At 48.7% G+C, this 15,807-nt stretch overlaps 2 protein-coding genes across 2 annotated transcripts in view; both read left to right on the top strand.

Moving 5' to 3' along the window:
* The first annotated feature begins 1,501 nt into the window (after positions 1-1,501).
* Positions 1,502-3,072, top strand: LOC131210249 (uncharacterized). The gene is made up of 2 exons (XM_058203463.1): positions 1,502-1,947; positions 2,021-3,072. Exons 1-2 carry the CDS (start codon positions 1,571-1,573, stop codon positions 2,961-2,963), a joined length of 1,320 nt encoding a protein of 439 aa, XP_058059446.1. The 5' UTR covers positions 1,502-1,570; the 3' UTR covers positions 2,964-3,072.
* A 3,895-nt stretch (positions 3,073-6,967) lies between these two features.
* Positions 6,968-15,807, top strand: part of LOC131209589 (protein obstructor-E-like) — a 33,792-nt gene continuing 24,952 nt past the window's right edge. Inside the window, exons 1-2 of the mRNA XM_058202689.1 lie at positions 6,968-7,042; positions 8,312-8,693. Coding sequence (XP_058058672.1) covers positions 8,636-8,693 — 58 coding nt within the window. The 5' untranslated portion in view covers positions 6,968-7,042; positions 8,312-8,635. The remainder of the gene's footprint in view (positions 7,043-8,311; positions 8,694-15,807) is intronic.

Below are 15,807 nucleotides of genomic sequence, written 5' to 3'. Positions count from 1 at the left end.
TACACGAGACAATCAACGCGAAAGGTCTAGTACGGTGGGGCGTAGGTTGACCGGGTGGCACTGGGTAGCCATCGGTATCGCAACTCCCAAGCACTTGCAGAATGAACCAACAGAAAGGAAACCTGCGCGAAACTCTCCACCAAAGAATGGCGCTGAAAGAGCCCAACTTCACATCAGCGCGGGGCTACCATCCCTTCGAGATAATTTTATTAATGAAGCTCCGACGGACAGATATTGCGTGCGGAGCTGGATTTGCGTGCGTTGCATAAAGTTACTATGTTTTTTTGGGAGGCCTGGGTTTAGGCCATAGGCGATCAGCGCCGAGGTAGATGCACACAATAGATATTTAAATTGTGAATGAAGCTTGAAAGTAGAGCCTCTTCAGCTGGTTGGGTTGGAGTCACATTTCGGACACAATGCTCGCCGGCAGGTCGTTCAATATTTATGACTCTCCCCGAAAAAAAAACCGGTTGGAAGACACCGTACGCTGCAGAATGCTGATTGCAATCGACTTGCTCATCTCGCACCAACCTTTCCCACCCGGCTCTAGCGTTAATCTCGGGACATAATCGGGAAACCGATTTCGGATCCAAAGTCATTGAACTTGGGTTGCGGTGGTGTGTGGCTGGGAATGGGTGTGAATGGGCAAATGGAACCAATCCATCATCTACGCCACCGGACACGTAGCAAACAGATGGTGCCGCTGCACCGTGCACGAATCGCATAACTGATTGATGCGATTAGAGCGCAAACCGCAACGCAACCGCGGCAGCATAATAACGATCGTCGTCGTCGCCGGGGGCCATTGTCGTCGAAACCATCGCTGGCGACAAAACGAAGGCAAAAACCGGCGTCTAGCAGCATAATGATCGGATCGCGCGCGATACAAAGCTGATTGAGTCCAACCTAGGTGGGTTCAAGTGGTGCTAGGGGTGGTCCAGGAGAAAGGATGCGTTATGCTGCTTCCTCTTAATGGCGCCAGTTAATGCCGCAATTTCTAATGCCTTCCGGCACTGCTACTGCGGTGTTAACCAAAGGCGACAAAGTTAATGGGAGAAACTCCAGTGCGGTAGACCGATGCTTGGGGTCGGAAGTGAACTGGGCCATAATGGGACACTTTGTTTTTGCCAAAGGTCCCTTTGCCGTGATGGGCGTAGAAAGTACAGATTTCATTATTCCAGATGTGAGCCGCGCCAATAAGGTGCCTCTTATCATGTTTTAAAGAGGTTTTACACAAAAGAGGTGTTCCGAATTGCGACTTTCTTTCAAGATTCGGTTCAGTATTCGGAGTTTCAGAATCAAATTTATGTATAGCCCTTGAAACGATCAGATTTGCAGCTTAAAAAAATTGGAGACAAAATAGAATTTTTGACGTGAGTGCCCTAAGCCAAATGACAGACGGGCACTCAGAAGGGGTTCTCATGACAAACGTCAAAATGCATGTTTGCGTTTCGATTGAGTTTGTTTGGAACATGAAGAACGCACTTTCGTAGAACGGATAGTTTTGTTCGGAATCTTGGTCGGTTGGTCTCGAAAGATACGGTGTAAAATCTTGAGTGAAATCCATTTCATGCAGAAACAAAGAAAAAGGATGCCATCCTCCGACAAAACCAGCACTGCGCTTTCGCCAGTAGACGGCCTGACTGTAGATTTCTGCAAGAAGCGTCACCATGTCAAAGTAGACGAAACGGTTTTTGTTGAGGAAATCAAAAAGCGATCCATTATCTACGAAGGCTCACTGCCGAGAAGTGGAAACATGGCACTGCGAAATGAAGCATGGAGCGAGGTGGCGCAAACCATGGGCCTATCGATCCAGGAGTGTAAAAAAAGGTGGCGCAGCATGCGCGACGGATTCATTAAGCAAGTTCGCCGAAAGTCCGAGGAGGATCGCAAATCTTGGGTGCACTATAGGTTGCTGGAGTTTTTGCTCCCCTTCGTTGTTGGCAAGTTGGTAGCATACGATGTTTTGTGTTTCCGCTGTGGTCTTGTTTGATATATTGATATTCTCCTTTCTTTACAGACAACATGCGAATGTCAATGGCCAAGGCGAAGACGAAAGCGATAGCATGGAATATCTGGAAGCGGACAGTGACATCGAATTGGTTGAGGACACACCGATTACGGTTTCGTATGTGACGGAAGATGGCAAAGAACTGTTCCAAGTTTTGCATACTTCCAGCATGCCTCCGCTTCCAGACACGGCCGTCATCAGTGTGGACAAGTTCAGTAACGCAGGCCAGAAGGCAGGCCAAATAGTTGAGACGGTGATGGGCAACAAATTTTCAACGCATTATGGAAGGGCAAAATTTGCGTCTCAGCATGAGAATCACGGTCAAGCGCATAGACAGCAAACCAATCAGTACGATTACAGCGAGTCTCATGAAGGTGATTTTGTTGCAACGGGTAAGGAGGAGCAGGAAGAAGAGGATTCACTGAACACCCATGTCTACGAGGAGCAGCGCGTCGACTCAACGGAGGTCTTGCAGCAAGAAAACCAGGTTCAGATGCGCATTTCTGAAACTGATAATGAAGAATTTATCGACGAACACTATTCGTCGACAATGCAGCATGATTCCGATTTGGATTATGAAGATTACGTGCGTGTATCTATTCCGGAGAGACGGAAATCGTGTGCCCAACTAGAACGTAAAGAGAAAACGCTGGATCGCAATGCACTTTCAGGTTATCGAATAGAGAAACAATTGCCTGCCGCTTCGCTTCCCGGGGCCGCGGAATCTTCGCCTGTTTCCGTAGTATCATGTTCTTCGATGCAGGGCGAAATAACGAAAGAAACCGATGCACGCCTTGGCATCACCGATCCTGACGAACGGTTTCTGATGTCCTGTGCTCCGATTTTGCAGCGATTGCCCAACAAAAAAAATCTTCTCGCACGCCTCAAAATACAGCAAATGCTGTATGAGCTGGAGTACGACGAAAAATACAACTACGACGGCAGCAGCTGAGCTGAGTGATTCTTGTTTCGCCAGAAGCGATATTAACATGTATAACCGAATCATTGTGTTGTAAACTTTGTACACATGATGCGCATTAAAAATGTATTTTTTGTTTACAATTCAATTTGCGTTAAGCCTTATGCGTTTTGCATTTGAAAATAGTGTGACACAAATCAGATTTAAAGATGTACAAACGAAAGGGCAGTGAAAGAATTTCCCATGTACGACTGAATGGTCAGGCTTACGATTAGAAAAGCCATTTTGCTCTAGAACGTGATCGTGATTCGTGATCGGCTCCGAGCGGAAGATGTTGAGTTAAATAAGCTGATGATGAGTTGGATGCCTGGAGGGTAATGTAGCTCGTATTTGAATTCCTACCACTACCACGTGTGGAATCGGGGTCACTGCAGCTAGACGATTTCTCGGGCCAGTTGATTGAACAGTTCATTGCAAAAGAGCATATTTTGTGCGTCGAGGGTCTGCTCTCAGGCATCGGCTTGCGGGGCAAGCTGTGTGGAGCCCATCATTTTTAGTGTGGCTGTGCAGAGATGCAGTGGCTAATCTTTCTGCGTAATCACCTTGATAAGCGCAACGCCTTGAAGCTCGGTTGGAACATTTACACGCAGTGATTTATCTTTGGGCATAACGCTGTTGCACTGGCTCCGGAGGGACTAGCGGGCGGTAATCCGAACCTCTGCCTTCGTCACTTTCGAATAATTCCTGGATGCATAAAATTTGACCTCGCGATCCTACAGGGGTTACATCTAAGCTACAGATTAGATCTCCAATAATCGTGTTGGCAACCTCTTCTTCAGCCGCCAATTGCGTCGTAAGCGCAGCAATTCGAAAGTCAGACGAATTGCATCGATTCACACTCTGACCACTCTGCGCTGACTTCAGCCGTTCATTATTCTAGAGAATAATAAGATTATGCAATCAAAAATCGGCTTACATCAGTGATTGAATAAACTAATTAAACAGAACTGAAAACCCTTTCTCAAACCTGAGCTTTTTATGTCGTTCAGTGAAATGGCCCACTACACTTACCATTCCATGGACGGTTATGGACGTTTCCCTAAACTTGTCAATTATGTGCGCATTGCTAGCGCGCTTTTTAACACTTTTGTGTAATTGACGAATTTAGGACTCAAATACCCATTGAAGTTCCACTGGGAATCAGTTGCTTTGGGGACGACGATTACCGGTGCTCGAGGGCTTATGTGTGTGCGTGTGTGCCCGCTTGTCCGCTAATTACCCGGTTGGGGGGAGCTTAGCGATTTCATAATCACTTCTCGGGCACCTCGTCGCCGCGTTTTCCCCGTTGCTTTTTTTTATTCCAACACTAACTAACGAGAATCCGGTTTTGAATCCAGCGGGTGATTAGATCATCATTAGGAAGTGGTGACCAGGAGCGCGGCCAGGACACACCCACCCGTTTGGCACGAGGTGGAGCCGGGAAACAAATGACATTATCCCATTAGTTTGCAACGCATTGTTTATCTTCATTATGGGACTCGTAATTTAATTTCATTAACGCCCCTCGCGGGAGGCTCGTGTGGCATCAAGGCAGCCCTCCCCCTGTGTAAAAGTTTAGAGCGCCAGTGCTCACCACCCGGACCTCGCTGCCATCGGTTTCGATCGGGGCAGAAGCAACATACTTTTTGGCGACTGTAGCGCGGGGACATCGATAGGACAATCGAAGGCTTTCGGAGTGTGTGAAGGGCAAAAGGGCACCGGGGACGCGCTGCCCCCGAAGGACGGTCACCCGCGTCAGTGTGTGAGAGTAAAACTCGTTTCCCACCCCCCCGGGGCGACAAACCGAAGCCGATAAGAGCGGAGCGTGCCAAGCGGCGGAAAAAGGTCGATTTGTCGATCATCGTCGATTGCTGATGATGGTGCGGCTGTCCGGCTTGATGTTGCAATCCTTCCTTTCGCGGCCTACGAACACACGCGGTACGGGGTCGCCAGGTCGGCGCATGGCGTGCGTTGGCCACTGGACTGCCGCTCACTCACGGGAGTATGTGTGGGTTCGATTTTTAACCAGAACGAGCGTCCCAGTGTGCTTTAAATAGATCAGAAAGGTGAACAAAAAAAGAGGAAGCCAGAAAGACGAACCCAACAGGTTGCACAGGTTCAGGCTCTGTTCAGGCTTCAGGCCGCCACCTTCAAGGTCGTGAACGACGGGGCGATGGTAGTGATGCATTAAAAATGCATGCATCACTTGTTGCACCGCGTTTCGCGAGCCCGGGGTTCGTCGCTTCACCGACGCTCCAGTCTCTCTTCTTCGATCGCCGTCGCCGCTGATCGTGCGCAGGGAGCGACGTTCTGAGGGCGCTTTCTCTCGTTCTCACTCAGACCACCACCAAGAGCATGCTATCTCGCTTTCACGCTGGCATACCACAACCCCGAAGGCGAACGGCGAAGGGGGTTCTCTCCTTTAAATGTCAGCCTCGGCCAGCCAACCAGCCAGCCATCCCCAGGCTGTTGCTTGTGTGTTGATGATGGGATCGTCGCGGTTAAACATCGCGTTATATAAGTTTCGCTGCGGATTGGCAGAAATCATAAAGAGACCATGGGAAGACCGCCGCCGGTCGGTCGGCCAGTCGGCCGTGGTGTGAAACCGTTGTTAACCGCCTGGCAACCTTTCGGCGACATAACGACCCATCCGTTTCTGCGTGTCAAATCAAACGAGTTACTTCACGCATGCACGAGATGTGAGATAGTTTTGGCAAAAAAAGACGGCCCTGGTTATGATCATGCGGACCTGCGCTGCATTTGGCAGGCCGAGATTCGATTGTTTGTTTATTTTATTGGGTAAAAGTTACATAAAACATAAGAGCAGCCCCGAATATGCAGTTCGAAAGGCCGCCAGACGGGGCGAAGCATCTGGAAGGGAACATCGCACATACACAGAGTCGAGACAGAGAGCGAGAGAGAGACAGAGAGTGAGTGAGAGAGAGAAAGAGAGAGAGAGAGAGAGAGGGAGAGATGTGCGTTACACAACGCAGCTTGCAGCCGTGCGCCCAGCCGTCGGGTTGGCGCACGCGCGCCGTTTGGGAAATAAACATAAAATAACCAATAACAATAATGGTGGCACATAAAATAATGACAATCGCGGGCCGGGCATTCATGTAGGGGAGCCTACGGCGAACGCAAGACTGGGGCATCGTCGGATCAACGGACGAGGCTTCGGAGGCTCGTGTTTGGGTTTGGGATTTGCATAAATTCGCACACTTCGCAGTGTTACGCGGCAACTCCGCGTGCTCGGCGCAAAAACCGGCTCCAAACGGTTCGGCTGACTCATAACTGCTTCCCAGCACCGATTTGTCGATCATAGCGTGGCGTGGCTGCTGATGGGGGCTGATGAGACTCGGATCGTTAGGAGGCTCTGGGACGGACTTTCGCTTTCACCGCGCACGATCATGATGATCATCAAACCGATCGGTGTGCGCCGACCGGCCGGCCAGCCGCGCAGCATCCAGCACCGTCAACTGGAGCGTCTTTATTTGGTCATTATTACACAACCCCCTGAGGAGACTCCTTGGGGGCTGGGACTGGCTTGGGGGAGCTTTGCAAATGGCATCACCACCGAATGTCACATGCGAGCCCTAGAAGGGCAAGAACTGGAGACGGAGACTGGATTCTGGGGGAGGGCAGTGCTCGCCCACAGCCACCGACCGTGTCTCGAGTTTGTTGCACCGCGCGACCGCGTGACCAGCTGGGGCTCTAAATAATGTAAACTTGAACCACTCTGCATGCCGCCGAGAGCTCGGCGCACCGTTGAGAGCTGCTTCTTTCGTATGCTGCGCGCGTCGTCGCGATCGGTTCCCATCCACGGGGCAGCACAGAAAGGGCACTGTAAAATGGAGATCAACCAGTGAGAGGGAGAAAGAGAGAGGGAGCGCTAGAGTGAGTGAGATAGACGGAATGGCGGTCGCGTTGGGGTTCCAGTTAGTGAATCGTAAACTTGTGGTGCAGTTTGCGCGTCGATCGTCAGTTCATTTTGGCCACTCCACCGACCAACACATCCCGTTTCGTGTCCGCGTCTTCGCACGTGGCTCGGGTTCCAAGGATTTACTACGCCAAAGGTTAAGCCCTCCGCTTGCTCGCAGTCGACGTACCGTGTGCCGTGTGTCGGTGTTCGTCCCCCCGAGACAGCTCGTGTGCGGGGCTCCCAATCCGAACATCCTTTGTATTGGGTGGCTTAACGCAGTTGGCCGAGAAGTGTGAAAAATTTGTTCGCAAACAACTTTTCGTCGATAAAACACACAGTTGGCCGGCGGAGGCCGTCGTTGTGTTTTCGTGTGCCAGTAATCGGATTTGATGTGAACGGGAAAACATATTTGCTTCGTGTGCCGTATCTGCCGTGTGATCCTTTAACATCTGTGTGGCATTGTTTATCGGAGGGTGTTGTAGAAACCCGGATTTTAAGCCTCTTGTTTGCTTCCTTCCTGGATGGATTACTGAAAGACAAGACGCCGACCCATCCGTGAGGTTGGGCCTAGTTTGTGAGCAACTCGGCAAACCAGATGACCAGGGCACTCGATCGTTGTTTCAATATTACGGTGGTGTTAATAGTACTCAAGAGAGTTGGTGTAACGTTTATGCTTCTATACGATGAATTAAAATAATTTGTAAATAATTTATATGCTTATTCAACTTGTTTGTTTGGTAGCCTTTGAAAGTTTTTAGTTCTACACTGAAAATCAAAACTGGATCTAGTAAGACTTCTAGTAAGAATAGGTTCGATGTGTTTTATAGCTGTCGCCTGCATTCCCATTTAATTTTAATGACTAATCAATTCAGCAAAAAAAAAATTAAGGTGCAAGACCACCCGTTTTTTCAAGCTTTCATATTATTTGACGCTTTAAAAAAATGCTTTTATCATTGCCTTATTGGAAGGTTTTATGTGGTGTATCGTTTCATTTTCTGCTGCTTAGACGGAAGATTCAGCGCAGCATAAGAGCTTAAGTAGAAAATACTTTCTTCTAGTTGCCTTTCAACGTTTTACCGACCAAATAAATGTGCCAATAAGGAACATACATTGCCAGTGAGCTAGCGTGGCCGAAACCGGAAGGACAGCATCGCCCGAAAGGTCGCTCGCGATCCCGGTGGGTCGATAAGCTAAACGCGAAAGGAAAGTCGGCCTGGAGACTCTGGTCTATAAGTTTACTAGTTCACGCTACCGAGAGAGCGATTCCATTAAAAGCGAGTGGCCCGTGATTTGCGATGCGATGCGATGAGGTTGGTTAAAATTGTGAAGCGAAGCGAACGTGTAGGCTTATATTGATTCAAATTAATTGCTTGGTAACGCGTTTAACCGGCCCCGAGTGCTTGGATCTCTGGACCCTTTGCAGGCAGGCGCAGGCGGAAATAGGTGAAAAGTGCAAGTGCAGTTGACGTCGTGAGCACAGTCAGTCGATCGAAGCACACAGCGTCGAGCTGCGTCGAGTGAATCGTTGCGAAAGAAAGTGCAGCCGGTCCATTCTCGTGCCCTGACCTGACTTTGAGTGGTCTGGAAAAACAGGAAAATCGTGTGAAGCGTGCAGAAGCGTGATCACCACCGGGGCAACCGATAGAGGATACCGGTGCACCGCTTCAGCGAAAGGAAGGCCAGCTTTCTACTTTGTTTCCACCCGTTCCGCGGAATTAGCAAACAAAGCAGCGGCAGAAGCAAAACGATGGCCGTTTCGTGGAAAAGAAATGCTCTTTTACTGATGACGACCCTACTGATGATCGGTGAGTGTTCTTCATTTTGTGTGTGTTATTCCGGGCCAAAGTTTATGCGAAACTAACGGATTGGGACGTTACGGAAAATATTTTCCCTACCTAACCCAAGTGCCCGAAAATCCATCCAAAAGTACCGAAAAGGAACCGAAGCACGTTTACTCTTTAACGTTAATTTAACTTTTAGCCCCGACGTATCCCAGCTGGCCGCCTTTTTTTATTGGCCGTCTATAATAATAAGGACCCCAGAAGGGCCCTTTTTCGTCGGTTGGATTGCCTGTGCCTATAAACATAAACTTGTGTGGGGGCGAAACGATATGCCTCCGACCGACCACCACGTATGAATCGATTGTGTGGCACAAGGCACTTTGAGGCACCGGGGGCCAAATAAAACACTTTATGTGCTCACCACTAAAGCTCAAAGCTGAAATGCTGCCCCTCCGTTGATGGAAGTGCCGCACAGCTCCAAAATGGCCATTTAATATCACAACCTGGCCGTGGACAACCTGTTCGTTTGAGTTTCTTAATTGCCACTCGGCGTGTAGTTTCACGAAACAATACGTTTCTGGTAAAATGAAATCATTTAAAGCGCAAACGGTCAGAGTCCTGAGAATGATACAAAAGAGCCGGATAGCATTATTTTATGATTGTTCTGATCTTTTTTTTTGGGGGAGGGTCCCCTTTCAGCGCTGCCAAAGCGCCACAGAGGTCAAGATTATTTTGTATCCCATTTGTTCCATAGGTTATGGTTCTGCTTGGTTTTTGTTTTGTTGCGCTCGTTCCGGGTCGAGTTTTACTGTCGGTTGTATAAACTAACTTCAATTTTTCTCCATTTCCCGCCGGTCCTTTTTTTGATTCCGAATTCCGTTTGCCCAGTGGCGCTGGTAGTGTTTATGGCTCTGGCTATCATGGGACTCTGTGTGGTCAGCACGGAATGGTGGTTCCGTCTGCGAGAGCTAGCACACAGTTCCCGTGCTAGAGTCGGAAGGAGCACGGGATAAAGTATGTTTATTGCTCGTTTAACGTTGGCCCGAACGTCACGTGTATGAGCTTAAGGGCCTGTCCTCGCCGGGAAGCGCGCGAGAATTGTACCATTATGTTAGCTGCACTAAGTACAATCCGAAAACTGTTTAATCCGAACGGCTCACTCCGGTTTTACTCGAACCCGAACCGTGCCTGGAATGCCATGCCATTTTCCCCTTTTTCATCATTGGCCAGCATACAACATACGAAAAAAGTATAGCGCATATTTATCGGGAAAACCAGAGCCCACCGACGCTCTGATTAGCGATTGTCCCCGGTGCGTTCGGGTGGAATGCTGACGATAAAAATATGCGACGCAGTTCGGTTTGGAGTACGCCGCAATCACCGGAAGTCAGCATGTTTCGATTTCGCCAACCCTCTTTTTACAGCGTGTCACGTGTCGCGAGGTTCTATTGTTGAGAATAATTGAAAGAATTCATATGTTACGGTCGAACCTCATCAAATAACAGTATCTCGTCAGTATTTCGTAAAGTGTAAGGCAAGTTCTCTCGTTCGCTTGTCTCACTTATTCTGTCAATCAAAAAAAGGGGAATTGCTAGTTTAGGTAGCGCACTGTCAATTATTAACGATAAATTGTGAAGGAATCATCCGACACGGGGAGCCATCTCAACTGTCAAATGATGAGCCCTGCGAACTGTCAAGGCTCGGATTTGGGGCCCAAACGCCCCCCGTGGTTGGTCAGCCGGATCTGGGACGGGGCGGATAAAGAAATGGGAAAAGAAACTGCCACTCAACCGCCACTGGCGACGTCATTTTCGCTGCTCGCACACGGTCGAGATAAGCGAGTGATAAGTTTGACAATCGTGCCGACTCAGAGCCGACACAGTTTGGTTTATTCTTCAAATCCCCCAGATTTCTCGCCCTAATCATGCCACTCTTAATCCTCCTTCGTGCCAGCAAGTGCCGGATTTGTGGTTTTATTTTCCGTTGGACGGGAGTGACGGGAAAAAGTTGATTGCTGCCATTGCCGGCTGGAAAATGGATTGTTCCGGGGGTACTGAGAGGGGCGTACTGTGCTTCGTTAGGTCGACCGAACGCAGGATCGCCGGAGTAATCCAGTAAATTATGCCGTGCTGTAAATTGTACCAAGAAATCAAGAAGCTGTTCCCATTCGAGATCAAGTGGCAAAATAACCGGCCCGGCGATGGAATGGCGCAATATTCGGCCCCTTTTTTTCCCCCGTGCCCGTACTTTCCGTATTTTCTCGCATGCCGCAAAAGCAGATTAGATACGCACACAAATCGCATCAGCCCACAAGCCGCATCCGGATCTGGAATTCATGGTGCATGAGCATCGTGAGCTTCTTCTGATTGCGTCGTGATATTTTTATTTTCTTGAGCACTGGAAGCGACGGCACCCGGAGGCTCAGCGAAGGGCCCAGCGAAGGGCCCAGGCTTGGAGCATTAGGACCGTCGAAAGCTTTGTGTGTGAGGGCTAAAAGGGTGCTCCACGGTGTGGCTTCGGTGGTTAAAAATTAACACACGAAACGCTTCGACTTCCTGTTGCCGGGGCCTTCATCTTCCTCGAGGCTCTAATGGAAGAGGCCCCGGAGACGCGAACCGAGACCATGGTTTTGCGAGTGCGAATTTTGGGCCGGGATACACCACGCTCGGGTTACGGTAAAATGAAAATTTATTGCGATCATATTCCGTGTCGAAGGACATTGTATTCAAGTTCTCTCTCGCACCGCCATTACAGCGACATCCATTTCGTTGGTTTAAGCATTCGGTTTGCACCACGAAAAACGAGCAACAGAAATGCTGGCTGCCATTGCATTTGTTGCTTAAACATTCCTCGTTGTGGACCACGGCGTGCCGGTGAGAATATTAAACGAATTTATGTTTCCCACTAGAGTTTGTGCAATCCGCTGTGCGACATTGCAATGTGTTCACAAGAGGGTGCAAATTTGCTGTTGCAGCACGCCATCCCCGGATAAGGCACCGAAAAATTGGATGCAAAAATATTATTTCCACTTTCGATTTCGACGCTTTCGACGGCTTGGTCCTGGGCTTGGGCATCATAAACGGGCCGTAACCTTTTTGCCGTTATTCACCGTTTCACTCTCGGCGCGGTCTTCTCGTGGCTTTTATTGACCCAAAAGTTACGTAACAGTCTCTAAGTTTGGCCGGGCCTGGAGGAAGTCCCGTAACGATAGCTGTAGCTTGACCTGGGGCTGACTGGGGCTGTTTATGTCGTCCGGTTTGTTCGATGCTCTGTTTGGAGATCTCTTTTTTCGTGATTTTTATTTGGACAGTGGTGCAAGATCATGTGGTGCGATCGTGTTTGTTCGGTGTGCTCGATGAAAGTGTGAAGTTTTTCCATGATCCCCACCGTTTCGTTTAAACTGTATGCTTCAAAGTAAGCAAAAACAAGAGAGCCGGGGGTAATTTAAAGCAATTGACAATTCCCTTGACATTTGGTACCATTAAATACACGCGGCCATTGATCGGTGAACAAATAATTGCCCCAAAAAGGTTGGCTTTGGTGTGCAAATATGGCAGGCAATCAGCGTGCGCTCAATTATTTGCTGCCTGAAAAAGGAGCCTTCCAGCAGCTCCGCACGAGGACACGAGTTTGGACGAGAGCAGCTCATCAAAATCATTGTCCTACTTATTCTTACGGCACATTAGCATTCGTCAGCATGGTTTTGTCCTTATGCGTTCGACCAACCTGTTACACCTGATCCATTTGGCAAGTACTCCAATTTCTAATGGCTAACAATTGGATGCAATTTAAACTGGCTTTAGTGTCGCTTTTGACTGAGTGTTTGTTCTACTTTCGTAAGATGGTTTGAGTCCTTTCTCTCACACACTGTGAGATTCGGGTGAAATTTGACCATTGTGTGTCCGATGTCTTTTCAAATGTGTCTGGCGTGCCTCATGGTAGTAACCTTGGTCTTTTACTCTTCATTATATTCTTGAATGATGTTAGTACTGTCCTGCTTCCCAACCGTCATCTTTTGTATGCTGATGATCTTAAACTGGTTTGCCTGTTAATAGCATTTCTGAGTGCAAGATCCTTCAGAACCTCATAGTTATTTTTGAACGTTGGTGTATCTGCAACGTAATGTCGATCAATTTCAATAAGTGTAACGTGTATCGTTTTCGCGAGATAAAGATCCGGTAAGATCTTTTCGTATAAGTATGTTTTACCTTTAGTATCCTATCGTATACTTATTTATTTTCCTTCTGACATGCCCTTTTTTTGTTTTCATCACGCCTGATTGCTCTTACTACTTCATATTCTGTTTTGATTGTCCCTCTGATCGACTTGTATGTTATGCTATGATCTTAAGTTATGTGTTTCATGTTTGTAAGCAAGTGTCAACTAGGCCTTCTAGCCCGTTGACGGTACTCGAGTAGCCCGTTGACGGACGAGTAAATAAAAATAATAATATTTACAAATAGTTCGTGTAGATCACAGAAACGCATCAACCAGACAACGAACAGTAGGGAAAATCTCCCACACGGCTACCCAGGCCCAATCTCTCTCATCAGCAACCCGCTCGCTGCCCTATTTCTTCGCTATGGGAAAAGACCACAGAGTAGCCGTGAAGCAATCGAAAGCCGGCAGCATCGGCGACAATCTCTTGAGGCGCTCGCGTGCGTGCGCCACATTACAGCAACGTTGTCGCGAAAGGCCGCCCGACGGCCCGTTTGTCGCATCAACCTGCGCCCCAACCAACCTGAGTGGCCTTTCAATCGAGCGCCCCCTCGTGAAGCATAAACTATAATTATTGTTGTGGATGCTGGGGCTACAAAAATGCAACGCACGCACACACTTAAGTCTGACCCGGTGGCCAATTAAACGCATGCAACACGCGGGCGCGTGTTGTAACGGTCATCCATCGGTTGTTGTTGCTGACGCTGATGGGTTGTTGGCCCCCTTCGGAGTGCACCCCTTGCTGACTTTGCTCTGACATTTGATTTTCGGTAGTTCGCCCGAGGCGGCCGGTTTCTTCATTGCGTTGCGCTCGCTTCACTCTCGCACTTGATTGTTGATGTGTTGAGTCATCGACTTTTCGGACGGCCCCCCCGGGTCAAAAGGGATGATTCGAACCCGCACAGCGAGTGTGTAATTGAGGATAATTGGACGGCATCGGGCGCGGATAGATCTTGAGAAAGAAGCCCGAAAAAGTGGCCTTGAAAATTATCTCTCGTAGCCCCAAAAGGTGATTGGCTCGCTGGGGGGCGATTTGTTTTTGGATGTTGCCAACACCTGATCACCCGGAATGTTGGAGCGTCGAGAAAGTGGAGCAATTTGTTACAGCAATGTTGATCGTTGGCTAATCGGTTTCGTGCCGATCGTGGCCTACGGTTTTTTTTCTATGCATCCTTTCGATTCATTTTTTATATGGAAAGTCCACTGGTCATCCCATAATCATTTATTTAAACGGATGTGGACCATTTAAAGCTCCCATAAATATGCTGCGCTGGCCTGCCGGGCCGGAAGCAAACGTGCGGGACTGAAAATGAATCATGCTAAAACCGGACAGATGGCCATTCCGGCAGACACACATACACGCAGACAGAGTCCCGCTTCCGTCTGCCGGAGTGACAAAATCCGTTCACGAGTGACTGCGTCCTTTTAGGGTGAGCTGTCCATGATGCATAATTGACCCAGCCAGCCGCCAGCCAGCCGCCAGCCAGCCGCCAGCCAGCCGCCAGCCAGCCGCCAGCCAGCCGCCAGCCAGCCGCCAGCCAGCCACTAATAATGCTAGTGATAAATTAATTTTGAATTAATCAATTATTAATTGCACCCGCCTGGTGACTTAATTAATTTGTGTGAATTTTATAGTATCAAATCGTTCGCATCGTTCGCCGTGTTGCAATGTAGTTGGTCCTAGCCGGGCCTAGCCGGATCGTCGAGTTCGCCGTTTGACATGCCCCCCATTTTTGTATCATTTCGTGTATCGTTTGCTGTTTATGTACCAACTGTCGCAACTGAACTGATTTTCGAATCGGAATGATGCCGCGCAATGGCAATGTAATGCAGCGATGCCGGGCGTCGAAGGGAGGCCAAATGTGTGAGGACCAAATTATGATTCGATTTATTTCACTCGAGTGGCGGCCCCAGCAGGGGGCCACTCGAAAATGTCCACAATTAATTCCGTCCATTCCACTGATCAAAGTGTTAATTTTCCATCACTTCACTTCATCCGCACCGGGCGGCTCACGTGCACCGTGATGCACCTAGCGCCAGGATTCATTTGCCCACCATCCGAAGTGGATAGCCAATAATTGGTTTTATTATATTTACTGATATTTAACCTGGCCTGGGCGGCTGGTGGTCCATTTAGGCGGAACGCGCGCGAAAAAATGGGAGCACACCAGATTCAAGTGGTGGCGTGCGAATGGTTTCATTACGGTCACAGTGCAATTAATGGAACCAGCGCCCAGTTGAATGGGGCACTTAGTTTTGGGCCCAGAACCCTGGGGGTGTGGGAAAGCAATCTCGTCCACCGGTTTGACACAATGGCAGCAGGGACTTTAATTGGTGGACTTTTAAAAACAATCCCGCGGCGAGTCGAGAGCCCTAAAATGCACGCTTTAAAATCGTTTCCCAAGCGTGCGAGGCATTCTTTAAATTGTTTCAAGCGGTGCTTTAAAGTACACACATCCGGAATCCGCTTGTCGCGGTTGCTGTGGCAATAAAGTAGTCACCGCGGGAACCCGAACCGGTACGTTCTGCTTGAGATCTTGAGGCTCATTATCAAATACCGGAGTGGAAGAGCACGATTTTTCAAGAGCGTACCATCCGTAGCCAGCGGATCGTTTGATGGTAAATTTAGTGGAAATCTTGAGTTTTTCAAACACATTCCACTTTCGGGCAAGGACCACATTTCATACGAGCAGCCAGCACCCACGGCAGAACTCGTCCGACAGTCGGTGCACCGAAATCCGTTTCAACCGGTTCCGGTTAACCGGTTGAAAGATTTTAAGCAAACCCGAAGCAGCCAACGTCGGCAAAGGTGTTGGTGGTCACCTAAGGGTCTAATAAAATTTTCATTAAATCAACACACCTTAAGGGAAAGGATTATGAATTCAATTTTAACCTCTTTCGTGGATCCTTTGTGGGAGAT

This window comes from Anopheles bellator, chromosome 2 (assembly GCF_943735745.2).
Source record: "Anopheles bellator chromosome 2, idAnoBellAS_SP24_06.2, whole genome shotgun sequence".
In the NCBI taxonomy this organism is placed as follows: Eukaryota; Metazoa; Arthropoda; class Insecta; order Diptera; family Culicidae; genus Anopheles; species Anopheles bellator.
Note: the sequence above shows the minus strand (reverse complement) of the source record. Positions and strands in the feature narration are given on the sequence as shown.